The following is a 27268-nucleotide window of genomic DNA, read 5'->3' on the forward strand; positions in this document are numbered from 1 at the left end:
CAAAGAATGTAGGCCACACTTACAGGATGGGAGACTCTATCTTGGGAAGCTGTGATTCTGAAAAAGATTTGGGTGTGGTGGTGAATAATGAGCTGAACATGAGCTCCCAGTGTGATGCTGTGGCCAAAAGAGCTAATGCGATCCTGGGATGTATAAACAGGGAATCTTGAGTAGGAACAGAGAGGTTATCTTACCTCTGTATTAATTACCACTGCTGGAATACTGTGTACAGTTCTGGTGTCTACAATTCAAGAATTATGTTGATAAATTGCAGAGGATTCAGAGAAGAGCCATAAGAATGATTAAAGGATTAGAAAATATGCCTTATAGTGGTAGATTCAGAGTTCAATCTCATAGATTCATAGACTTTAAGGCCAGAAGGGATCATCGTGATCATCTAGTCTGATCTCCTGCACATGGCAGGCCAAAGAACCTCATCCACCCACTCCTGTAGTAGACCCCTAACCTCTGCCTGAGTTACTGAAGTCCTCAAATCATGATTTAAAGACTTCACATTACAAAGAATCCACCATTTACTCTGCCAAATATGATGATCAGTTAGACCCTGAGCATGTGGCCAAAACCCACCAGGCAGATACCTGGGAAAGAATTATCTATAGTAACTCAGAGCCCTCCCCATCTAGTGCCCCATCTCTGGCCACTGGGGATTTTTGCTACAACCAGTTGCAGATGGGCCACATACCATTGTAGGCAGTCTTATCATTCCATTCCCTCCATAAACTTATCAAGCTCAGTCTTGAAGTCATTAGGCTTTTTGCTGCCGCTGTTCTCCTTGAAAGACTGTTCCAGAACTTCACTCTGATGGTTAGAAATCTTCATCTAATTTCAAGCCTAAAGAGATTGATGGCCAGTTTATATTTATTTGTTCTTGTGTCAACACTGGCACTTAACTTAAATAACTCCTCTCCCTCTCCTCTCCCTCCCTGATATGAGAGCAATCATATCTCCCGTCAGCCTTCTTTTGGGGAGGCTAAACAAGCCAGGCTCCCCGAGTCTCTTCTCATAAGGTAGGTTTTCCATTCCTCTGATCATCCTATTTAGTTTAACAAAGAGAAGATTAAGGGATGACTTGATTACAGTATATAACTACCTAGACGAGGAACAAGTATTTGATAATGGGCTCTTCATTCTAGTAGAGAAAGGTATAACTGAATCCAGTGTCTAGAATTTGAAGCTAGACAAATCAGACTGGAAATAAGGCAATGCATTTTTAACAGTGAGGATAATTAATAATTGGAACAATTCCAAGGGTTGTGGTGGATTCTCCATCACTGGCACCTTTGAAATCAAGAGTGGCAGTTTTTCTATAAAATATGCTCTAGGAATTATTTTGAGGAAGTTCGCTGGTCTGTGTTATACATGAGGTCAGAATAGACGATTGCAATGGTCCCTTCTGGCTTTGGATTCTGTGAATCTTATAAGCAATCCTCACTCAAGTCATTCCATTGAGGTTAATGGGACTACTTGTAAAAGCAAAGACTACTCTTGTGAGTAAGATTTTTGCAGGATATGGCCCATAGGGCAATTCACATTCCTTGCTCCAGCGAGCTCAAAATCTAAGATTGTCGAGACAAATACATTCAAGACATTGGAAAACAAGAGAAGACAAGGAATGAATTTTGTGCACTTTGTTAATAGCTGAACACAAAGGGACAGATTGTGCCAATTAGGCAGGGGCCTAAATTAGGGGTGGTACAGCAGCCATACTGTCCCCAAGCACAGGAGAGACTGTGACATGTCTATGCTTGTTTTTCCTATTAAGAGAAACTTGGTATCAGAATATATATTAATATATATCTATCAATTCCAATAACATAATGAGCATTGATGTGCGATAATACTTTGCAATTCTAAGCCTTGCACCCTGCTACCAGGTAAGTAAACTGTATTCAGAAGTCACAATTTTGGGGAACTAAGACAAAGAGAAGTTAAATGACTTCTGCAATTCTGCAAGTCCATGGCATGCTTTTCATTTGCTGGTGTTTTTAAAGCTCTGTGTTCACAGGTGTGCAATGAACTTGTTTAAGGCAATGTTTGCTAAGGGTAGCAAAGGTTGGGGATTTGAAACAGCTTGTTTGACTCTTGAGGAGTCTTGTTGTCAGCTAGTACAGCCTTTGATATTTGTATATTACTGCCAGTTCTTCCAGAGTAATGGAACACAAATAGACTGTAGCAGACTCTAATTTGTGAGGAGCTGCTAGTTTAGTATATGTGGGATTTAAAGTGGAAATGGCTATGTAGTCCTTTGTTTTTATCAAATCTTATCTCCCCCAATTGCTTACAGAAGAGCAAGGCAGAAGAGTAGTACAAGATTTGCACATTTTCAACAATGAGGACTGACAGCTGCGGTAATGGTTATTAGCTCACAGGAGATAGTGCAGGTGTACTGTCTCCCCTACAAATGCACACCTTTACATTACTAAGAAGACTGCCCTTTAGGTCTTGTCAGGCGAAATGTCTGTTGTCAGAGGATCAAGAATCTCTATTGACTAGCAGTCTTGGATATGTGCGGCAACAAAATGGTGATGTTTATTACCAGAGTGATAGTCTGTGGAACTGTGGGCACTTTACAGGATAGATTTGTAACCCACGCACCTCCTGGGTGTGGTATTCTGTCCCCTCTAGTGGCACTGAGACCACTTAGAGATTAATGAGTCTGCTACAGCCTCAGATAAGGACTAAATGGCTTTTAGCTCAGGCAGTAGAGACTCATGCATTTAGCTGCAGAGGTCCCAGTTTTGATACAGACTCACTTGCAAAAACCTGAGCTGTTTTCTTTGTTAGCATGAATTATTGAAAATACATGGTAATTTTTGTTAGTCAGACAGTTCAGTCCCTCAGCCCCAGTGTTCTGAAATATTTGGGGCCTTGTCTGTACTACAAAATAGAGCCATTGATGACAACAGTTGTTTGCAGCTGAAGTGGCGCTGATCAGTTTGTCTACACTTGTCTACAATTGAACTTGGCCTGTGTTCAACACTGGTTCACCTGAAAACTGGGTTAGCATCTGCTGTCAGCAGCAGTTCTATTTTGTAGATCAGACAAAGGCCTAAGACGCTGTAAAATACAAACCTGTGCCATGTTATCATTGTGTGCAAATTGGCTGGACTACAAACTGACATTTTCCAAGATACATCTGAAAATGTTCAGTAATTCAAATGCTTTACACAGAATCTTGTGGCATGTTGCATTCTCATTTAGTGTGATGTTTGAGATAAGAAACTCTTGTTTGCAACCAATATTTAACTAAATGCATATTTACAAATTAAAAACGTGTTGCTTCAAATAGGTAATATTAAAAGGTTTGTATCAGCACGCATGACTGCTGATTATTGCTATTATCTGCTATTGTTATTGACTTTCTGGGTTGTCACCTTGCAAGCTATCATTAATCAACAGTCCGTATATTTCACTTGCAGTATCAGAGTGCTGGCTTCTGAACAAATATGCAGTTTGTGGTAGTAATTTATCTGTAGGCAGATAAAAATTTTCTAAGGGGTATTTCCTAGATGTTTTGTGTTTGATATCTGGTAAGATGATCTTCTTGTTTTTTTACACCCTGTCCCTTGATATAGATCTCTCTGCACAGGCAGGGCTGCGGTAAGCTTCCAGATATGATCCCCTGCCAAAGACTGATATGACAGCTATGTGAAACAGCACAGAGAGCTCTTCCTTCCCTCCCTCTGGAACAGCCTGCATTAGTAACCATCCCTAGATAATGCTGACTTGTGATCTTATTTCATATAGATACATAATCAGTGATTCCAGGATTCAAACTCAAAGGTATTGCCTTTGACTAATATTAGACCTGGCACAAGCAGTACTATCAGCTACCTCTCCACTGCACATAGGCAGGCATTGACAGTTTGCCATTTTAATTTTGATGTGCTGCGACAGCATGTTTTCCAAATCCCATGTATTTTTAAAACAGGTTTCAAAGGAAGGTTTGGGTTTTTTTAAAGTTTATCTGTACAAGCTAAGTTAGTTTCTTAACTGTAAAACACCATGTTCAGTGGAAAATGTGATTAAAATTGCAATTTGACTTCTGTAAATAATGCTTCTTGTAATTTGTAAAAGAGGGTGTTGTGTTATTTAAATAAATACCTTTGGAAAAACCTGCGTACAGACTACAGTGTAGTAATTTTGCAGGTTTAGTGTTCTGAGAAACAGAATAGCTGCTGAGCTCTGTTGCTGCAGGCTCTCAGGAATGTCACTCACAGAACATTCCTTCCCTGGGCAGCCAAGTTTGGAAGTCAGTTAATTCCTGGGTGCAAACGAGTGTGTTTGTGTGGAGGGAGACAATGTGAACAGAAGGCTTTGTTTTCTGTGTCTGTCTATAACAACAATCGGTGAAAGCATCTCCTTTCATCCTGCAGAAGACAGGTAAAAGACAGCTGAATGAATCTGTATTAGATATCTAAGAGGAAGGAGAAAAATGGTGGGGGTGGGTATGGGGGTGGAGTGGCAGGGGAAGAGAGAAAGGGAGTGTACCAGAGTGCCTGTGATTGGTAAGCTTCGCAAAGGCATCTGCCAGCGGGACTTCAGTGGAATGTGAAACCAAATCATTTACAAGTTAAAGATAGACACAGAATACACAGCACGTTGAGCCAGGATTAAATTCATCCCTCTCTGCCTCGCTTCTCACAGAGTTCTGTTTTGTCAGCTTTCCTCTGTCTACGTTAAGGACTTTAATAGTACTTCTTTAAATATAAAACAACTCTGGATTCATTGGAATTATTAAGGTGGCATAGGAAATCATGGTACATACTGAAGGGTAAGTAGAAAGTTGTCTTTTGGATACAACTTCATTACAGCAAGTTCATGGGGCTTTTCTGTCTTGGGATTCAGGACAGTTCAGCAGTATATTTAAGATGAGGTGTGTTTCTAGATAAAGTTCCTTGTTGTCATTTATGACTTATTTGGATTTTATGTTTCAGTGAGCTGGAATTACACAACTGTACTTGTTTTGACATGGTTAATACATTTTACACTTTCATAATCTCAGCATTATAATTGTGAATGGAGTTTTCCTGTGATTTTTTTCCTACCCATACTTTTAGTTTATTCATCAGTAAGATTTGCTGATTGTTGTTGTAAATTGTGCTTCACCAAAGTTGAAATAAACTTATTTTTCCATGCTTCAAAGGAAGGTAATCATTGCTGTAGTGTTCTTCTGATTCTGAATTGTTCATCGTTTCACTTATCTGCCATTTTCTAATGTGTAAATTGTGAACACAAAACAGGTTTCATTACTTATACTAGTCGTTCCCCGTGCCCCCCCAAATGCTATTACTTGTCACTGTATAACTTTCACTGTGGGCTGTTTTGTTTTCTCCGAACAAAGTCATTTTTAGGTTAATTCAAAAATATGGTGATATTTCCTTAAAAAGTGTGGAAGTATAGAAAGGTTTAGGATGCCATTGTTCTGTTTAACAATTTATCAAAAATAAGTAGGTACTATATCTCACAGATGTGCCATTTTACTGAGCAGAGATACTTTGAGCTTGTGTTAAATAATTTCTTATATGTTTCTGACGAAGCTGATGTTTGTGTATGAGACAAAATGGGCTTTTTAATATCAGAAAATCAGCAAGGCGTTTGTTTCCTAGTAAGAACTTCTATTCCAAGGATTTAATATAAAACTGATTTTTTTATCAGAATTTTGGAAGTGCATGTATCATTTTTCAGTGTACTGTGTGAAATTCCTGGCTTAAACTTTTGAGTCAGCATACCCTAACTTATACAGAATTTCTTTTGCATAAATGCTGCCCATAATAGTCACAGGGAGCAGGGTGCTTTTTATAGAAAAATAAAAGTTCTGCCATTCTTGTTTATAGACTGTGTAGCTTAAGAGTTATTTAATGCTACAAGTCAGTCTTTGCCTTGCAAAATATACTGAGCTGCACTTGACTGAAACAGAAACATTTCTCCTTCATTTGAAGGAAAGATGAGGTATCTAGTAGCTGTTACCCCTTTGCTGATTGACTGAGTTCATTTATATCAATCAACTTGCCAGAATTTTAGAATATCATTGGCATCTTTTGTGTCAGCAAGTCAAATAAAAGATAATTTCTGCTTTGATTATGTAGGTTGTATTGAATTGCATGAGTTAAATCAAGAGCTGGGGGCGTGGGAGAAACTGCAGAACTCTTAAGGTAAATCTAAAACAAATGTAAGAGGAAGTAATGACAAATATGCCACTATAGAATGGGGCAGATGCTCAGCATTGAAGTCCGTGGAGCTATGACAGTTCACACCTGCCGAGGATCTGCCCCATGGTGCTCTTGTAGCTAGGTCTTATTCTACAATGGTTATTTACATAATAGTATCATTGTAAAAAAGTATTATTTCTTAGCTGATGAAACATAAAGAAACAGATTTAACCTTGACAAGAAAGGATGGTATTGTGAGTGAAGCAACGAACTGGGACATAGGAGATCTCTGTGCCTTTGGACAAGTCATATAATCTCTCTAAACCCCTGTGAAAAGAACAATAATACCTTTCTCACACCCTTTGTCCATTTTTGTCTATTTATATTGCAAGGTCTACGGCCAGGGGTCATCTCTTATAGTGCCTAGCACAGTGGGGTTCTGTTCTCATGTGGGACCTCAAGGTACTATTGTAATACAAATATAATAAGAGATTAGGGTTGTTGGCTCTCTAGATGAGTGTGTGGATTTCTGTGGTTTTTTGTTAGGTCCCAAACTTGAAAGAGGGAGGCTGACAATTAGAGCTGAGAGAAAATCAGAATTTTCATTTCTTAAGAAATTCTGATGTTTTAATATTTTGTTTTCATCTCAAATTGGGATGAAAATTTTTGATTTTCAACTTGTCATGGAACAAAATATTCCTAAAAATTTTGAAAGCATGAAACATTTTGTATTGACATTTTTGATCCAAATCAAACATTATGGAGAGACAAGGTGGGTGAGGTAATATCTTTTATTGGACCAGTTTCTGTTGGTGTGAGAGAGAAAATTTTGAGCTAATCAGAGCTCTTCTTCTGCATCAAACATTTTGATGTTCGCAAATATTTTGTTTCAGTTTGTTGAATGTTTTATTTTGAGTCAGTTCAACATTAAACTTCATTGCTGTATTTTGGTGCTTTGCCTCACGGGAGTTGTAGTACTGAAGCATGATAACCCCATTCTTCCTTATGGGCAAGGCTCCTTGGCTGGACTAAGCATCCACAGTTATGTAACACCCATGATGCACCGTACAGCTTTATCAGAGGGAAGTACACATTGCATCCTGGGAGATGTAAACCCCTAAGGAATCTAGCCCATATGAGAGAATGGGGGCCAAAACTACAACTTCCATGAGGCAATGCTCACAATAGAGAAATGCGGGAGGGGGGTGGCAGGTTGCGTCAGTTCACATTAAACATTTTGGGTCAGTTCAACACAGTGAAATATTCCAAATGGGGTTGAACCCACTTGAAACAAAATATTTCATTTAGAGTTTTCCAATGAAAAATTGAGAATTATTGGCAAAATTGAAATTTTCCAATGGAAAATTTTGATTGTGCAGAAACTGCATTTTTCTGTTGGAAAATCATTATGATGGAAAAATCCTGACCAGCTGTGCAGACAATATTGTAGTGGACCAGCTGGTTTATATGTGTACTACTGAGCTCTAATAAAAGGGATTAACTGGTGCTGTAACTTTGCAATGCTGTCACCTACTGAAGATTCTCTATCTCAAGTAGTAGAGACTTGTGCTTTTGGAGCGGGAAGCTCTGAATCCCCCCGCCCCCATCAGTCACGATGAACTTCTGAATGGCTATGGTGTGAGACACAGGGAGAACCATGCAATCCAGAGTGGCTGTGGATTAGTTATATTTTGTACTAACGTCTATTAATCCAGTCCTTGAGAACCACCCACTAGCTGCAGTGTAGGAATATGAAAATCCTTCTTCTCTGGGTTCCACATCTTTTCTTTTGGCCCCTGCATTCTGCCTTTCCCTCCTCTGCATCTATTTTTTCTCTTCCTTCCTTGGCACTTTATGTAACTCTTCCTTTCTTTCTGGCCCCAGACCTTCCAGTTACTACTTCCCTGAGTGTCTTAAACCTCTTTTTGCCTCTTCCCTCACCATCACTCTGGTTAGCTGAGCACCAAGTATAAGGTGCCTGGAGATAACAGGAGTTTTTTTAGGACTCCACTGCTCATATCTAGGTTCCCAACATCTTCAGAAATTGACTTGTAGAGAATGTAAGACGGGTCTTCAAGGCCCTTGTTCTCTATCTCTTGGAATGGATCCTTGAGAATGCAGGTATTTCTTCTGGGCCTCAGTGCCCCTAAAATACCTCTGCAGTAACAGTTTCCTTCAGGTATTAACAAATTTTACTCCCAGAGCTGGTGCCATGTTTATTTTGGCATGCAGTGCCTTCTGGGGTTCACTGCATCCTGGAGAATCTCAGATTTATAAACTCAGAGGTATTTCAGTACAGTCTCAAAATATGATGTCTACATGGCCACCTTTCTAATCCCTGATTCTACGTGCTTTCTCAATTCCATTCTCAAGAGAGAGAGCACCATTGAAATCCCTCAATCCATCAAGTGGTTTTCAATTTCTGACTGGTTATTGATCAGATTGTTTTTGTAGCAAGAGATGAGGTACTTACTGAGTGAGCTCAGAGACTTGATGCTAATTTATTTGGGGGCAGGATATGAAAGTATAATGAAGCCTCATATTAATGGGATGCTGAATATTACAGTTGTGATAGGTGAGAGAGATCCTAATATGCTTTGTTTTGGGGGGGAAATGTAACAGAGACAGCAACATCTGAGTCTATGAACTCAGATGTTGCTGTCTCTGTTTGAGTCCTGGCTTGGTGTGTCATCTCATATTGTATCTGGCAGTAACAATAGGATTTGGGGATCTTTTCAAAGAACCAAGGTCATGATGGATAAGCTGTGAAAATAGTTCCTCTGAATATTCAACTATGTATCTTAGTATCATGGATCCGTGTGCTGAATTGTACCATTTCTGAGGCAGAACTGTTAAGCGGATACAGGCACTAGACAGAGAGTCAGGGTTTCTGTCTTTGGCTTTAGGCAGGTCACTTAACTAATTTGTGTCTCAGTTTCCCCTTCTGTAAAGATGAGGATCATTAAGTTTGCCCAGCTTTGTAAAGTGCTTTGGAACCTATGGCTGAAAAACACTACTTTTTTTTTTTTATCATCACAATAAAACCCCTCTCCAATAATACACTTTGCTGTACAGTTGTCAAAGCTTGGGCCCTGCACTGTAATATAAAGAAAAGGAAGTGTATAATACTGAAGTTTTATACATGTAATTAGACTTAAAAATACGTGCTTGAGCTCTGACATGGTAACCTGTTTTTTGAAAGAGAACTAAGGTAAAATAGAGGAGAATTCATTTGGGTTAGCAGAGCTACCCTTTGAGTAGCCATTAACAAATCAGAAGAATGATTTGCAAATAAAATTAGTCAACAAATTTATCCTGACTTGCCACATTTTAAAAATAATATTTTAACAAGAATGAATACTTTCTATTAGCTAATACCTTTTCTGTCACTGTTCCCACATGATGGGATGTTTTCTTTGGAAAGTGAGCAAGCACTGGCATTACATTGGAATGTTTTTGATTCGTAGGAGATTTTCAGGCCAGGAATGTGTTGGTTGCAGCTCCGTATTTTTGTATGTTTCTCATCTGTACCTGAGTGAGAGAGATCCTGTATCATTCATTTTAAATAAAAATGAATCACCATTCCTTGGTGGTGGTGGCTCACTCTTTATTCCTGTAAACTGACATCAAATTGACCACTATTACTAAAAAAACCCACTATGTTAAATTGCACAGGTGACCTTAACATGGGCATTTCCTAACTTTTGAGTGCTTGACTTTGCAACCTTAACATTCTATTTAACATAGATCTTTGAACATAATTTCATATTTTAAAAGAACAACTGAAGAAACAGAAATTCTATCATAGGTCTATCATGCAGTTCTACATAACTTGGGTCATAAGCATGGTTTGGACCACTATACCCACAGCACAGACTTCTACTTGAATTAATGGAGTCTCTGATGTCCTCTCTGTGGACCAGCACTAGAGAGGGATGAGACATTCACTTTGTCAGTGAGACTCAGCACACTTGGATTAAATTCCACATCCTGAAGTGGAGTGAACTCTAGTGACCCTTCTGCCTCTGTGCTCCCAGCCTGTCTGTCTTCGCCTGCACCTATCCTGTCCCCCTCCTTCTCCCTCTCCCACCCCTGGTTCCTGCTCCTCTTCTCCCAGTGCTCCTGCCCTGCTTCCTGCCCTCCAGCTCCTGCCTCCCTCCCACTTTGTTCCTGTATATCCCCAAGCTCTTGTCTTCCTTCTCCTTTGCTGGGTCTCTTCCCTCCCCCCTCCATTCCTTATAAAGTTGCCAACTTTGGTTGGATGATTTCCCAGAGGTTTCATCACATGACATTATCTTTAATTAAAGATTAATCTTTAATTCCTGGACAAACTTGGAGGGTTGGCAACCTAATTCCTTACCCTTCTGCATCTCTGGCTTTCCCCTTCTCCTTCACACTGCCTGTCCCCAGTAGCAGGACCTCATTCAAGGTGTCTCTCTGCTCCCATTTCCAAACACCTCCAACAAGCAAAATCACCACCTGAGAACAAAGGCCTTTACACCTTAAGAATGACAGTCAACACCGACACCCCCTTCTACTCAATAAACCCCTACCAACCAACCAAAAACAGGACATTAATAAAATCTAAAAAGTCAAAAATAAAACCCCTACCCTAAGCAAAGTTTTTGTTCTGTAAAGGGAGAAATGCTGGAACCTCCATGACCTACTAGGGACTTTCCTAGTGAAAGGAAAGTGCTCATATGTGAAAGTTGCTCACATACTACTGCGAAAACCTTAGATAGAAAGAAAAGGGAACATTTGCTCTTTGGGGCAATTTAAACACACACCTGTCTTAATCTATTAAATTAGGCATTACAAACAGACTGGAATTGAACTACATGGGGGCAGAGATTTTGGACTCAGTCATCCTCATCTGTCCTGAGTTTACATTCAGGGCATTTTAAGAACGATTGTTTGGGGCAGAGGGAAAATGGCTGCAATCCATTTATTTCCAGCTAGGAGCTAAAATGGCCTCTGACATTACTGTAAGTAGTGTAGAGGCTATTCTAAATAGCTCCACTGATTGAGGTTCAGGAAGAGTGTGTTGTGCTTGGGCGTGCCACTGCCCAAACTTGGGATGTTCACTTGGTTGGGGGAATCCTTTTGGGCAGCTTTCTGGATTCTTTGTGCTTCTAAGGTATCACACAACAGCTATATCAGTGGCTGGGGATTAAGCCCCATGTCTGTCCCAGTATTTGAGTACTCTCTTAGAGTATGTCTACACTGCTGTTAGACATTTATGGCTGGCCCATGCTGGCTAACTTGGGCTCACGAGGCTCAGGCTAAGGGCTGCTTTATTACAGTGTAGTAGACATTCTGGCTTGGGCTGCAGTCTGAGCTCTAGACCCTTCCACCTCACAGGGTCCTAGAGCCCAGGCTCCAGCCTGAGCCTGGATGTCTAAACCACAATTAAACAGCCCCCAACCCAAGCCCTGCAAGCCCAAGTCAGCTGGCACCAGGCCAGCCGGGAGTTTTAATTGCAGTGTAGACAGTACCGTAGTGAACAGGCCAGCACTTTCAGCAAGATGGCCTGTTTGATCTAAAAGGTCTCTTCCATCTCTAACTTCTATGGCTGTATATGTGCCTGTGCAAGCAGAGAAACCTACAGATTTATTCATGAGAAGTCCTTGCTCTAATTTGTGAGTAAATTGGCTTAATCTGTGCTGGTTTTGCTATTTAATATCATGAATATATTTTCCAGGAAATGTGCATATGATAAATAAAGAGACTAGGATAATATATCAATACTCACTTCTTCCCTAAAATGGAAATAACTCCTTGAGTACAAGTTTCCTGCCTACTTAGTATTCATAACTGAGCATGCAAGCTACTATATCAGCCAGCTACTGTGTTATGTCTATGGGATACTCAAGCTTTGGGATAAACCAAGCAGAGATTAACCAGCTCTGACTGTACCTATTTCACAGGTCATTAATCTTGCCCTTTCTCTGTTGCATACCACTGTAGATGAATGTTAGGGTTTATATTATACGTAACCACATATGCTGGTGAGCTCAATAAAGAGCAAGGAAATAAAAATTGGAATTGCTTGTCCTTTGAAGAAAATATATTAAAAAGCTTTTTCCACACTATCTCAAGCTGATTAAGCACCAGAATGAAAGAGGTGAAGATTGTTCAAATATTGGCCAAGTCCTTGCAGGATTTGTAGTGGTTTTGACTGTTTTATGTAAAAGCTACAAAAAGATGTCTTTGAACACAAATCAGATTCTTTCATGAAACACCATTGCAATGGCACACTTGGCTTACTATGAAAATACAAACTAGCAGCTTGTTTTGTCCAAGTTGAGAAGTGTACTCACAGCACTATGCTGATAGTTTTTGACGTTGGCGATAATGCTGCAATTGACTCTGTTTTGTTGTTGCTGCTGTTCAACAAAACACATGCTCCAAAGTCAGGTTTCAAAGATCTCTGAGCAACAGTGACACAATGTGTGGTATGTATCCAGGAATTTAACTATCATACACACTCCTCGCTTTAAAAGTTATTTAGTTGGTCCTTACCAAGTTATCAAATTTCTGTCTTTGCATCACAGGTCGTATATGATCAGTGTCAAATATCTGTGGACACCAGTCTCTCAGCCACTTAATAACGAATCCTGAATTTGAAACAAATCTGGGGATTCTTAGAATTAAATCTTGCCCCTTCTGAAATCATTCAGAGTTTTGCTGTTGATTTCTAGAAGGCCAGAATTCCACCCATAGGTTCTGATCCTACAAACAGTGACGCACATGCTTAACTTCACTGCTGTGGCCCCAAACAAGAAAGCAAACAAGCAGCACACAACACAGACTTGTGTTTTAGATTTTGATATTCTATTTAATGGAATGTTTCATTATTAAAAGAGGGAAGGAATGTTTTTCCAAATGTGTTTTCTGTTGACAGTGACCATATTATTTGAATGTAATATTCCTGACTGGTATAAACTTAAATTAAATAGTTCTTTAGGTTGTGGTTAATACTTTGTAGTAAAAATCATGTGTTCAGATTCTCAACTGGTGTAAATTGGAATAGCTCAGTTGAAAACATTTAGCTCTTGGTTACACCAGTATAAAGCCAGAGTAAATCCATTGACTTTAGTGACATTACTTTGTACACTGGTGTGACTAAAGTCAGAGTTTGGCCTTTAAATGTACAGTATTTTGATATAAAGGCTCAGTGCTGATCTCAGGTATGTGGGTTTACATGTTTCATTTGTCAAAATCCACAATTGCATATGAGCAAATTTGTGGCAGGGTTTTCTAATTCTGCAATGCTGTGTCCTGCAGAAGAGGTAAACATACATACGTACGGTTAGAATGAAACCCATAATACACAAATGTCAGAATTTGGGACCACAGGGTATCAGTTGTTAATAACCATATAATGTTATTATCTCTGACATTAGAAACATAATTAAATCGGAATCATTTGAAACTACCATTGGGGGAAGAGGACAGAGAGAAACAGTTTAATCCTCACCACAACATGTTTTCATTGACCTACTTACAGTAGTGAAGAAAGTGTCGCTTCCCATTACAAAAAAATGGATTTGTTCAGCAGTTTTATAATGCAACTGCACACGAGGAGATTGGCTGATCCAGCTATTCCAGGAGGACTTGGAAAGGAGAATAACATTATTTCAAACACTTAATACTAGGAAGTGGAATTGCTTGTCCAATCTGTAATGTTGCTAACCTAAGCAGTTCAGCTTTAAACACTTGCTGATGAAAACAAAAGTATTGAGAGGAATAGGGGGAGTTTCAATAATTACAAAAAATATCTCTTGCATCTGAAGAAGTGAAATTCTTACCCATGAAAGCTTATGCTCCCAATACTTCTGTTAGTCTTAAAGGTGCCACAGGACCCTCTGTTGCTTTTTAAAAAATATTTTGTTCAGGATAGGCAGAATATGTCTCGTGGGCTAATACCATCAGAAAGCTCTATTACTATGTCAGGATCTTTCCCCATTGGTTTGGAAGGTGAATAGTTGATTGTGAACCCGATTTATGCAAGTGAACCTTCTTCTACTGGCAATCACATTTTCATCCTCTTTATTTTCCTGGAGGTTAAGTTCCTGTCTCTCCCATGATCCCTTTTCTAAAATATGTTGCATTTTCAGTGTTTCCATTTAAAAGCTGAAGTGAATAGGCTTGATTGGAGGTTCTGCTCTTGTTTCTGGCTCCAGTTCAGTTAAACGCTAAGCATGATCTTAGCTACTTAAGTGCATGAGTAGTCCCAGTGAATTCAGTGCTTCAAAGCACTTATGTGCTTAAAATTGGGCACATGCTTAAGTACCTTGCTACATCAGTGCTGTAATGCAAAGCCTATGTAGAGTTGTCACTGGTAGCAATTTGTCCTGTATGATAACTATGGCATTATAATATGCACAATGACGTTGTCTGGATTCTTATTTATTCTTTTACATCCTGCAAACCTTTGCTCACTTTAGTAGCATTTGACTGCAGTATGACTTCATGCATGAGTGAAGATTTGCAGAGTTGAGCCCACGCCCTGCAGGATGAAGGACAGACTTGCCCAACATAATGCTCCTTTGAAATTTGGAATAAGTTACATGAATATCCCTAATCCTATCTGATGAGGCATCCGACTTCCAGAACAACACATCGCAGTGCATATGCTTGGAAACCTACTGGCATAGCAAGGCTATTCCCCTCATTAAAAACGTTAGTTCTGCCATGTTTCCACAGCATGTGGGGTGGTGTCTGTCGTGTGCTTAGCGGCCCCCCTCCTGTGCTAGAGACAACTGTATGTCAGAGCAGTTGTATATACGTAGTCTGCACTGGGACCCTGAAGATTGAAAGGTGCCATAGCAATATCGTTATTTTATGACCGTGTTAGCCCTTCTGAACCTTTATTGTGTCCTACACCCAGACTAAAATGACAGAACGTGGGGCTCTGGCTGAGGAAAACCTTCAAAGCACGAAACTGTGCCTGTGAGCGCTTCTCAGTGCTACTGCCAGGGGAGAAGCTGCACAATGGCCAAATAATGCTTGTGGCAATACCAGTTAAGTGCCTGTCCTATGCCTGGAAGCGGATGTCTGATTCATTCCTGGAAAAGTGAATATTAATTAACATTTTACAGATGCTGCATGGGCTCATATCAGTACTAGAAAAAAACAGAACCTGTGCAGGCTGTTTTCAAGGCTGTCTCGTGAATGGGAGACACCTGCACTGATTCAGGTCGATGGTTGTGTTAGGAATGATACGCAGACCTTCTGTGGCAACTGTAGAGATCCAGGTCAGTGCCTGTAAAAGATTAATTAATATTTCCATCTTTGGGCATATTGCTGATGCAAAGTCGGCACAGGACAGGCTCTGTTAGCCTGTGAGCACAAAGCATTCAAAATGCTATTTCACATGAGGAGGGTCTTTGGCAGGTAATTCCGGATGATTTCCTTTCAAAAGGAATAATATATTTTAAAAATTCCCCCAGTGAGGTTCCCCCTGGCAGCGGCAGCAACCCAAGTGTCAGGGCTGCCTTGTCAAGTGCCAGCTGGCTCAAAACCTTCATTGTGCGGTGTCTTAAAGTGGCCCAGAGGCATATGAAGTCTAGGACAGTGCTATTTAGCTGCATATTTTAGCCTTCCAAAACCATCAAGGTAAAGTGTTCTCTTAGCTAGGGAGAAGCAGGGAACGGGAGGAGAGGATAAGGTAAGAGAGCTAATGGTTTGATAAGAATAGTTTTTCTAGAAAAATCTGCTGCTCCTTTAGGAGCCAGGTATGCTTGGAAAGTTGGCTGAAGTAATTAATGGACAGCTCACTTGGACATCCTAGGTCAAATTTTCAGTAATGAGGGACAGTGGGTGTGATATGCCCACTAATCAAGTGTGCACTTGCATGCAAGTCCAGTAATAACACATGCAAACCGGTGCTTATGTGTGTAGTACTCCATCTTCACCTATAATGCAGGGGCTTCCATCACACCTAAGTTTGGAAATGCAGCTCTTGCTGTAGGTATAAGAGAAGTTAAGTACAAGTTACACTGGAGAACTGACTTTTTGTTTTAAGGCTATTGTGCAGCTTTGAGCGTACAACTGTTTTTATTTATTATTGTATGTTGGGGTTAATAAACCATCTGTATTTGAAAATAAACACTTGCAGTTAATCCTTTTTATGCCAATCAGGTCACATTCCTTACAAGGTACTTTTTGCTAATTTAATATTGTCAGAAACATTAGTCATTGCAGCGTTCACTTAATAAGACACAGTAGGAGTGAGCTGGAATTAACAAACAAAAAAGATTTTATGCATTTATCTCCGGTGTTTGACATGTAGAAAAAATTAACTGGAAACAGAGCAGTTTAGTCATTTCAAATGGTTACATGTGTTTTAAAAATATCCATCCATGTTAGGCAATGGTCAACTAGGGCTGCCTTGGCCCCCAAGCCAAGGTTCATAAACCCCACATGAGAGTTGTGAATTGGGGAGGGGAGAGAGCAACTTATTATTAATAATGTCTTCCTTAATGTCCCCATTAAATGTCTATCTAGTGTGGCTGTTTTTTGTGGCTAACACATCATTATAGGGCTGAGCTACAGTTTCTCAACTAAGCTTCCTTTGCGTTGGAAATGTTTTCGATCTGAAGAGTGGGGGTGTGTAATATAACCTTTAAAAATGGTAACCTATAGATGCACTGACAGGGAAATGAAATTAATGGACATGCTATTAAAAGTACAGAACTGGAAAAAGCACTGAAATAGGAACAGCTTTTCTATAGTCAGTATTCATTATGTCCTTTAAAAAATGTTCTGGTACGTCAGTTTGTTGTAACCTAATTGTTTTTTATTTTTTTATTTTATTGCCAGATGATGTCCAGCAATTTCAGATTAAGATACTCTCAGTAACCCCTACTTCCATCCCTGAGTGATTGGGCATTCTGATGGGTCTCTTTTATGCTTCTTCAGCTCAGTATTCCAAGACCTTCCTGTACCCTGACTCCAGCCCTGGGACCCAACTACCCTCAGCAATTGACTCCACTTACCCTGTTGGGTGGGTCTGATCTGAGGAAGGGCTCTCAGAGGAGCATTGTTTTCATGGGTTGGGTGTGCTGCAGTTAAGCTATCTTCATCTTGCATTCTTGGGGATGGGCAATAACTTAAAGGTAATACAATTTACACTTGCCCATTCAAAGTGAACGCAAAGTCTGTGTCAAACCCCATGAGATCAGACTGGCAAAGTTTGACGCCCACTTTGAAATGGTTGCTGTCATGCTGACTGGCGTGGCTCACAACTGTGAGTGCCAGTCTCAGGGCAGAAACCTCAAAAAGGTTGGAGATCACTGTTCTAAAGCAAAGAAAATCTATGCCCTTTTGCCCTTACACGTCAAGTGTTCTCTGTCAATCTCTCAAAATGCACACTCAAATTATATAGACTTATCATTGTTGTCATTGATATTTTTGTAGTAAATGTAAGGGAATTGTGAAAATATGACTGCAAATAATGGGTTGCCAACCTGTGCTCCACTAGACCACACTGCCAACTCTGAAGAGCCATCACTTCCCTGGGGAGACTAGACCGGTGGTTTTCAAAGTTCAGGTCGTGACCCAGTACTGGGTCACGGAATGCAAGGCACTGGGTCACCTTGCTCAGTAGCCAGGGACCCTGGCGGCCAGCCAGTAAAAACTAGAGTCTCTACCTGTTCTGACACCATGCTGTGCCCTGGAAACGGCCAGCAGCAGGTCCGGCTCATAGGCAGGGGGGTCACAGGGCTCCACGCGCTGCCCCCGCTTCAAGCCTGGGCTCCGCACTCCCATTGGCCAGTTCCCAGCCACAGGGAGCTGGAGGGGCGGTACGGGCGAGAGCCACGCAGAGCTGCTTGCCTGCCTCCGCCTAAAGGAGGCAGACCTGCTGGCTGCTTCCGGAATGCAGCACGGTCCGCAGTGCAGGACAGGCAGGAAGCCTGCCTCTGCACTCCAGCTGTGCTGCTGACTGGGAGCAGCTGGAGGTAAGCTTGCGCCCCAACCCTGTGCCTCAATCCCCTGCCCCAGCCCTGAGCCCCCCCAAACCCAGAGCCCCTTCCTGCACCCCAACCTCCTCATCCCTGGCCCCAGCCCAGAGCCCACACCCCCAGCCCAGAGTCCTTACCCCTTCCCGCACCCCAACCACCCACCCCAGCCCTGAGCCCCTGTCCCAAATCTGGAGCCCTCTCCTGCTCCAATTTTTTTCAACTGGGTTGCCAGAAAAAAGTTTGAAAACCACTGGACTAGACCACACTGTAAGAGATCTCAGAGTTAAGGGGAATAAGATAATTCCTCTTCTTTTTGGGTGCTATCACTTTTCAAATACTTGTTCAGCTGGAAATATATAATATCCTCAGATTTAATTTTGAGGGCTGCTGTTTCATCTATCCCACATGTCCCTTTTAAAGAATATGTTACAGATTGGTACTTCTACAATTAGGATATTCAGATACAGAGTTCTCAGGGCAGTTTAGACCTCAAAGAATTCTTCCTCTCTCCCCTCCAGATTACAGTACCTTAAATAAAGGCATTGCTGTGTATAAAATGTGCATAATTATGGATCAAAGGAGCACAATGGCATTTTGTTACTATTTTCAACTTTGCATTTCCTTTCAACTGATCTAGTGTGACCTTGCTATAGGTAAAATGTGTTCTGCCTCTCGTTTTGGTGTTTGCATAATAAACTCTCTTTAAAACTCTTATTTTAGCTATTTTAGTATCCCGGTAAAATGTTTAATCCTAAATTGTTTTTCTCTCTGTTGGTAGTTTATAACCATGTCAGGTCAGTCTTTTTTAGGATGGGAACTCTCACAGATGATAGACATGATTACTGAAAAATACTTCAAGAATCATTGCTTGCCGATTTGGTCATTGTTGCCTGTGACATATTTTTATTGAGATAAATGGGAAGCCCTGACATTGAGATCTTAGATTTGGAAAATAAAGTTATAGGTATAAATACACTTATTTTGCAGTTATTAGCACTGTCATGGTAATAACTCAGAATCCTCATCAAGTTTATGTAGGCAATGACAGTAGAACTAACTTTACTCCAGTTACTACCATGACTTTTGATTGCACTGGTACTTTAAAAGCGATTAGAGCTCTCCTGAATTCTACTAAGCCACATGCCTTGGGAATGTAATTTTTTTAGATAAGTAAAATAGCAGTAGTTCTTTCCTGATTCTCATCAATCGTTATCATGAATATTCTGTGACTGAACTGGTAAATTTTCATAAGACTTCTTTCTACTTCTTAGTAAGGCTGGGGTATAGGTTTGAAAAGCAATAATAGGGTCAACCCATTGCATTCAGACTGGCCAACATGATACATATTGTGTGCTTCCTTAAATAATGTTCCTATGTTTAGATATTTATAACCACTTGTGAGGTTAAATTTGTATACATTTTCATGGGGCCCAAGCACCATATTGAACATACTATAAAAGGCAGTGAGCACAGTAGATGCCTTCCTTTTATAGTGGGAACTTATCTCCCTAGTAAGAAACAATGACATTTGAAGAGCATATGACCTTTGGGACATGTGTGAACCTTACCTGCTCAGTTTCTACATCTGAATCTGGGTCTCCATGATTTATCATTGGTACTTAAAACTTCAGGCCACCCTGATGTTTAGAGTTACGTGTGTTTTATACTGTCCATTATTAAAGCCATGGTTGATGCGTGAACTGCTGGCTGGGGGAGGCTAGCCCCCAGCCCCGACCCTTCCATGCCCCCTGCCAGAGACCCCCCCCATCACAGCCACCACCCCCTGCCCCAGGCTATAGCCCCCAGTTACTGAGCACCCCAAAGACCCCCCAGCCCGGAGCACTGGGAGGGTGGGCAGCATGTTCCCAGCCCTGCCCCCCAGCCCCAGAGCACCAGGAGAGTGGGCGGTGCGGCCGCAGCCCCTTCAGCCCTGAAGTAATGGGGGAGCAAGCAGCGCAGCCCCAGCCCTGGAGCACCGGGAGGGCAGGCGACATGGCCTGAACCGGGGCCACCCCACAGGGAGACTGGGGCCGGACCAAGTGGAAACAGGAGAGAGAGGCTGGGGGCAGAGCATGGGCGGGACCACACCTGGTTGTTTGGGGAGGCACAGCCTCCCACAGCCTATGATACGTCCCGCCCATGATTAAAGCTAATGCTCTTATTTATTCATGCACAATGCAGATATCATCTGTAATGCCCAACTTACTTTAAAAAAATACTTCCCCATCAACTCTCTTTATGATCCAATTACGAGATAACATGCATATTAATCACAAATTAAACTATTACCCGACTGGATGTTCATTATGAATGGGAGAGCACTTACAACCAGGACGGTACATTAATCATTTATAAGGAGTGAGCCATTAAAATGAATCTCTTTTTTAACATTGTAAGATGAGCTCACAGATGATGTGAAAAGCTTTTCCAGTGAAGATGTTCAAGGACTCTTCAAACTTCCTTTTGCTTAGATTTTCTTAAGGTTCCACAGTTACACACTTGCCACAGGGAGACAAGACAGAGCATGAATGTGTCAATTATTTGGATACCTCTGGGTTAAATTACACTTAATCTTGCTATGCATACTAAAAAGTATATATGTATTTTAGGCCTGATCCTACAACGGTATCTCTGTAGGTTGGTCCCCAAGTCTACCTGGCAAACTATTAATTTCCATGGGGCTTTCCATGGTGTGACAATTCGGGGAATCTGTATATACAACTTTTGAATTCTGTTTGATATTGTGGGTAGTTTATATGTATCTTGTCAGACTGCAGACTCCATTTTGCATGTGGGGTTCTTTACCTTTTGTTTTCATGTTACCTCCATGTTGGACTGGCATTCCAAAGACTTGTAGCAAAGGGCTAACATTCAATGAAGTGATCTCCCATTGAAATGGAATCAATCTAAACAATAGGCGGGCTCCTATTCATGAGAACTTCTTTATCAGAGGAGAGGTCGCCTAGTAATGAAGTCACTTGGTAAGGGCCTGTTGTCACCTGAAGAGGCTGAACCAGGAGTCACCTGATAAAGAAACCGAAAAGTTATGAAAGGACTCCTTGGGGAAGACTGGGGATGTGTACAGGAAGTATGGGACAGGAGAGAGGAAGGAGATGGACCATCCATGGTCAGAGAAGACTAGGTCACTTAGAAACAGCTCCGTGTTTCAGAACACAAGCCATGCACTGCAGCCAAAGGACCGTGCACGGCCACAGACAACTCTGACCCCAGCCCAAAGAATGCTGTGGAATTGTGAGGAAACTGAGGCAGAGAAATGCGTATAGGATTTATTTGTGTACAGAGCTGTGTATTTCTCATGCTATTAAAGAAATATCAATAGTGTTGTAGAATCCAATGGAAAGCGTCTGTTTTTCATATGTTACTATATTCACATGCCCCTTGAAGAAGTAAACTGTGGACCCAGAACACCATTTGGCTTGATTTCTAGAAGAGGATGCGTTTAAGCTACACGGGAAGTCTGCAGGGTCAGCACTGGTTCTAGGGAGTGGGCAGTGGGCCATGTGACCTAACCTGTGAGGAAAGAGTGCCAGACAGAAGATCTTCACCTTGAAAGTGTACCCAGAGGCCCTAAGATAGGGACAGTGCCTAGACTCCGTTCAGAATCTGTGGGTTTAAAATACCTGGGGAATCCAGCGGCTGGATCTCCTCACAGCCGTCGGTGAGTGGCCTAGAGGGGATGCTTTACTGCAGATGTGACACATGGGCCATGGGGTTTTGCCTGCACAGATACATTTGCAGAATGGAAGCTGTGATCATTCAAGGCAGATTTCTCAAACGGACTGAATTCTGAACTCTGGCCGAGATATCTTTTGTACCAAGGATATCTTTATTACTTAGGAAAGCCAGACCTATGTACTTCAAAATGTCAGAGAGATAACAGAAATGGAAAGAAATGTCACAAGAATAAAGATGGAGGGCCCCATTTTTCCACTGTGGCTGAATGGTGCTTACTCTCAGTGGAGAGTGGGAGTCTCAGGGAGCCAGTGATGGCTCCCTGTTCTGAGGTTGCCCAGCCCCTTTGGGAGTTGAGACAATAGGTGCCTACACTAACTTCTGCCAGCAGCATAAGATCTGTAACAGACTTTGCACCAGGGGTCAGTCAGGTGTAACTGAGCTTTGCCCCCATACAAATAATATAGGACAGTCCTCTTATATTATTTGTATGGCACAGTTTGAATTTCATCTAGTTAATAAGAACCAACTCCTTATCTTTGGTCTCTTGGTTATTGAATGTTGTACTTGTAAGTTATGAACTTGTACTTGTAAGTTATCCATATATGATTCCGCTGCATACAATTCATGATCCAGAACAGGGATCGGCAACCTTTGGCACATGGGCCGCCAGAGTAAGCACCCTGGCAGGCCGGGCCGGTTTGTTTGCCTACTGCATCCGCAGGTTCAGCCGATCGCGGCTCCCACTGGCTGCGGTTCGCCGCTCCAGGCCAACGGGGGTGGCGGGAAGCAGTGGCCAGCACATCCCTTGGTCCGCGCCGCTTCCCGCAGCCCCCATTGGCCTGAAGCGGTGAACCACAGCCAGTGGGAGCCACAATCGGCCGAACCTGCAGACGTTGCAGGTAAACAAACCGGCTGGCCCGCCAGGGTGCTTACTGGCGCACCGCGGGCCAAAGGTTGCCAATCCCTGATCAAGAACAAAGGTGGTTATATTGACCCTATATCAAGTTGAAAGATAGAATTGCTTGAAAATAACTTCTTGTAGAAATCTTATTAAAAATAAAATTTAGCTAGTTATTATGGAATTGAGAGTCCTATTCATTCATTTGTCCAGTACAGAATGGAAGGTCAAACTACATTTGAGCCCTTAATAAAGTAGTGTCACTTCATATTAGTATAACAAGGGGGAAAGAGATAAAATCACATATTACTAAAGATAAAAGGTCCACAAATCCATTTACAAATTTAAAAGCAACAATCTATACAAGTATGGTTATTATCCTTAAAATGACAGCTCTGTCCTGTATAGTTGAAGAAAGAGAATTTCTGGCTCTTCAGAATTTCTCTTGACTTGATACAAAAACTTCATTTATATAACCTTAAGATTATGACGCTCAATGGAAAAAAGCCAGGAAATTTAAATATACCATTGCAGATTCAAATGCTGTCTTTAACATGGCTGCACAATAAGTGAATTAACATTTCCTTAAAAAGTATGATAGCTATTGTGCAATGGGCAATAACTACTTTTAAAAATATCCTAATATCACATCTTATTCAGTTAAAAAATAAAAACAACTAACACACATGCACATTACAAAGCTGCCTGGGCTGTATTTTGTTTATTTTTATAATATATTCTTTATACATTAAATGAAAATAAATTCTAGAACTGTCAAAACTGGTGTGGTTTTGTTTGTGTAATTCTGAAAAAGTCCATGCTGTATATTTTACAGTATATTCAAAAAATTTGCTTCTAGACTGAGAACTTCTGTGTCCAGTGTGTATTGTTATAGCAATTTAAACTCAATTGCATAGCTCTGTAAATGCACGTCCACTATCTGGGAAGAAGGTATGGTTTTGCTCCTCTTTCTCTAAATACTGGTTTGTGTGTGAAATCTCTATTAGGTGCTCCTTTCAGGACAAGAATAGAAGTGTATGTTCCAAGTATCCTCTTTCTTGGATCTAACATGGGCATTCATCTCAGATTGCTTTTTCCACTACTGAAATATGACTGTACTAATTTTATCTCATCAGGCTGTATGGTTCTGTTCAGATGGTAGTGCCAAATTGTCTAGCTCTGTGGGTTTCAGACACATGACCTTGGGAGAGGGAAAAAATAATCATATTGCTCAAGCCTCCTGTATCAGTTCCAAGTATACTTTATAACATGTCACACATACCCATTTGCCCCATACGCTTCTTGCTCTGTGTCTAGTCTGGCCACAGATTTTCTGTGGACTCATTCAAGTTCAGCCCACTGCTCAGTGGAAACTATCCAGAGGAACTGTGCCTGGAGGCATGATCGATTAAGGCAGGGGTGCCCAACTTACAGCCCATGGGCTGCACATGGCCCAACAGAGCATTTCATAAAGCCCACAGCCTGCTTCAACACAAAATACTAACGGCCGATTCATAAGTGGTTTGTCATCAGGTTTACGTAATTTTAGTTTACACAAATGTGTAAAAAGACAAAACTGTCCATAGAAACAACCTATCTAAATACGTACAAAACAAGCTGAACTTAAAATGTAAATCAATACAGGTGACTTTAAATCTGATTAAAATATGTAGAATCTGTTTGGTCCACACAAGGTTGTGCTTAGGTTTATGTGGCCCATGTATGTAATAAGGTTGGGGACCGCTGGATTAAGGGCCCAGAAATATGCTCTACCTTTGTAGAGCACCCCATACCAGCTTCCTCCTCCTGGTATGATGGATGGATGGCCGCCTTGGCCAACATCAGGAGATTGACGAGGAGATCTTGCGACTTTGTGGGGCCACGGATGGGATGCGAGTGGATCAGGAGGTGCAAGTGCAGCCAGAACCTCAGTAAGAAGTTCTGGAGGAGCCGGAAGAGGAGCTGCTCTCTGATGCACTTTGTGTAGGTGTGCTTGAAAGATGCATAGTGAATGAGAGAAGGGTTTGCAGAAAAGAGAAAGGAAGGTCTCATGGCTAAGACAGATGAATACTGCCCTGGAGAATTAGATTCTATCTCTGCCTCAGCTTCAGAGTTCCTAAGCAAGTAATTTAAATCAAACTTTTTGGAGGTGGTCATAAATTTTCTCTTCCTCACTTTCTGGCTAAACAGCTTGGGACCTGAGGCCTGAGTTGCAGAAGTGCTGAGTGCTCACAGCTGTAACTGAAGTCAATGGGAGCTGTACTAGAATACATAAAAGTGCTGTGCAATGCTAAATATTCTGACAAATCAGGTTCTAAGCATCTCAGATTGGGTATCCCAAGTTAATGGATACTTTGGGCTTCAATCTCTTTGTGCCTCAGCTCCCCCTCCCCCCATCTGTAAAATGGGAATAATGCCACCTCCTCCTGTAATGGGTTTTGTGAAGATAATTTATGTTTGTGAAAGACAGATAGATATCATACTGATGAGCAGCAGAGAAAAACCCTCGTGGAGGTTAGTCAATCTGTCTTCAGAGCAGAGTTTGAATAGTGTGCAGTAAATAAGGCCTGGGGCCACACATGGGACAATGAGGATAAAACAAAATACTGAATAGCTGCTCATTGATTCAGCACCATCTATCCTGTGCATGAAAGAAGCAGGGGTGCAGTGGAAAAACATAGTATCTGATTATGTAATTTAAGACTGTATTATAATGGATGTACACAAAGAAGCTCAATTAAGATTGCACAGGCAACTTCAATTCTAGCATTTCCTAACTTTTGAGTGCTTGACTTTACCACTTCAATGCTTTTTTAATGTAGTTTTTATGTGTTTCTATATGCCATTCACTCCTCACATTCTGTTGAATAAGTATGACAGAATGTACAGTGATTTATATATAGCAATAATACTTAGCTTTCAAAGCATCTTTCATCCAAGGATCTTTACAGAATTTATTTAGATAAGCTTCATACTTCCCATGTGAGGCAGGTAAGGGATATACAGGGATCATTTAACCCACCATTGAAATGCAGCCAATACTGGAATGAAATGTGGCAGCTGTTTAACAGAGTACAGCAACATTACACAATAGGTTAGGCTAAGGAGGGAAGAATAATATTGTTCTCAAGGAAAATATTTTGTGAAAAAGTATTTACAGTAGAAAGTGTTTGAGTTGAGTCTTGCTAAGAAACTGTCTTTAAAAATCTTTTAGACTTGATTAAAATACGAAGCAGCTAACTATACTACTCTAGAAGAAATAAATACATACACTGTTTGAAACCTGGGCTACAGAATATTATCCAGTAATAAGTAGGAAATAATCCAAATGCTTTATTTGGCTTTATATAGCATCTTTCTTATGCTTTGGGATTAGAAATCACTTCTTGTTTTTCCTTTACACATCGTTCTGCGTGTCTGACCTGTATCTCTGCTCTATATCCCATGAGATCTGAGTCTTTTTGCTTTTAAGTTTTCCTTTGCTTTTGTAGTCAAATAACTGTCCTCATTCATTTCCTGCTTATTAGAAGCTCCATACTTAGAAAACAGTTATGCGTGCACCCACACATAAATATCCTTTTTCATTTGAGAACAATATTGAAATAGCATATGAGGGCGAAGATGTGTCTTTTCACTTTCTTCCTTCAACATGAGGCTGCTGGATCCCTTTCTCCATCAATCTTCAGACCTTCATGCGTCTCTCTAAATAAATTCTCTATTGTGAAAACTGACTTTACAATTTAATGGTTGGTGTCACTGTGCATTCTGCCGGCTTTTTAATGTTGTACTCCGCTTCCCTGCATCCTGGCTGGCTGCTGCTACTCCCATGCCCTCTGTTATCTTGGGTGGTTCAGGTGTCCCAGGGAAGAGGTCAAAGGCGCACAGATCATCCCAAATGTGATCTCCCATCTGACCTCTTGCTGACTCCTTGAGAATCTGAAGCTTTGAATGGGGAGGGGTTGGCCGTAGACTCTACCACACTTTGTAGATATGCCTATGGGAAGAGAAGTGACTTGAGAGGGATTCAGTAGCACAAGTTTTCAACTACAACAAGCAGATCATCTGCTTAGTGGACGTTGTGGCTTGTTTGTGATCTCCTTCTGATCCAGTAGGGTTGTGGGGCTACCAATTCTTACCCCAAAACATATGCAGCCTTTGGCATGGCTTGACTTATCAGTCGTCACTCTGACATCTAAGATTTCATACAGTATGTGGAGTACCAGAAGAGATGTGGCCATTTTAGAAAGGGACAGAGAATATGAATCTCTGTGGTTGCAAAGAGAGAAGCTGCTGATGGCTTGAGGAAGACTGAGTTGGAGCTGCAGTTCTCTGGAGCCCAAAGAGAAGAAAGTGGAGTGCATAGACTGCAGTGTACAATCATGATAATTTTGCCATTATCATCATGCCCAGGTACCACAGTAAGACACTCAAATTCTCTGGTAATGGGTCTGGTATAAAAGTGAATAGAAAATACTGCATCTGTTCTCTTATTAACTAACAAGAAAATTATAAGTTGACTGAATTCTATTTGC

At 41.1% G+C, this 27268-nt stretch overlaps 1 protein-coding gene across 48 annotated transcripts in view; it reads left to right on the top strand.

Annotated features, from left to right (window-relative positions):
- Window positions 1-27268, top strand: part of DTNA (dystrobrevin alpha) — a 280266-nt gene that overhangs the window by 56144 nt on the left and 196854 nt on the right. For 4 of the 48 annotated variants that reach the window (XM_065585486.1, XM_065585500.1, XM_065585502.1 and 1 more), the window contains exon 1: window positions 4574-4795. The exons of 37 other annotated variants lie outside the window; for them this stretch is intronic. In XM_065585486.1, coding sequence (XP_065441558.1) covers window positions 4779-4795 — 17 coding nt within the window. In that variant the 5' untranslated portion in view covers window positions 4574-4778. Of the gene's footprint in view, window positions 1-4265; window positions 4405-4573; window positions 4796-27268 lie in introns of those variants that run through there. 7 more of the 48 variants (XM_065585492.1, XM_065585503.1, XM_065585506.1 and 4 more) reach the window with 4 other exon arrangements.

The sequence above is a fragment of the Chrysemys picta genome, chromosome 2 (assembly GCF_011386835.1).
Source record: "Chrysemys picta bellii isolate R12L10 chromosome 2, ASM1138683v2, whole genome shotgun sequence".
NCBI classification, from domain to species: domain Eukaryota; kingdom Metazoa; phylum Chordata; order Testudines; family Emydidae; genus Chrysemys; species Chrysemys picta.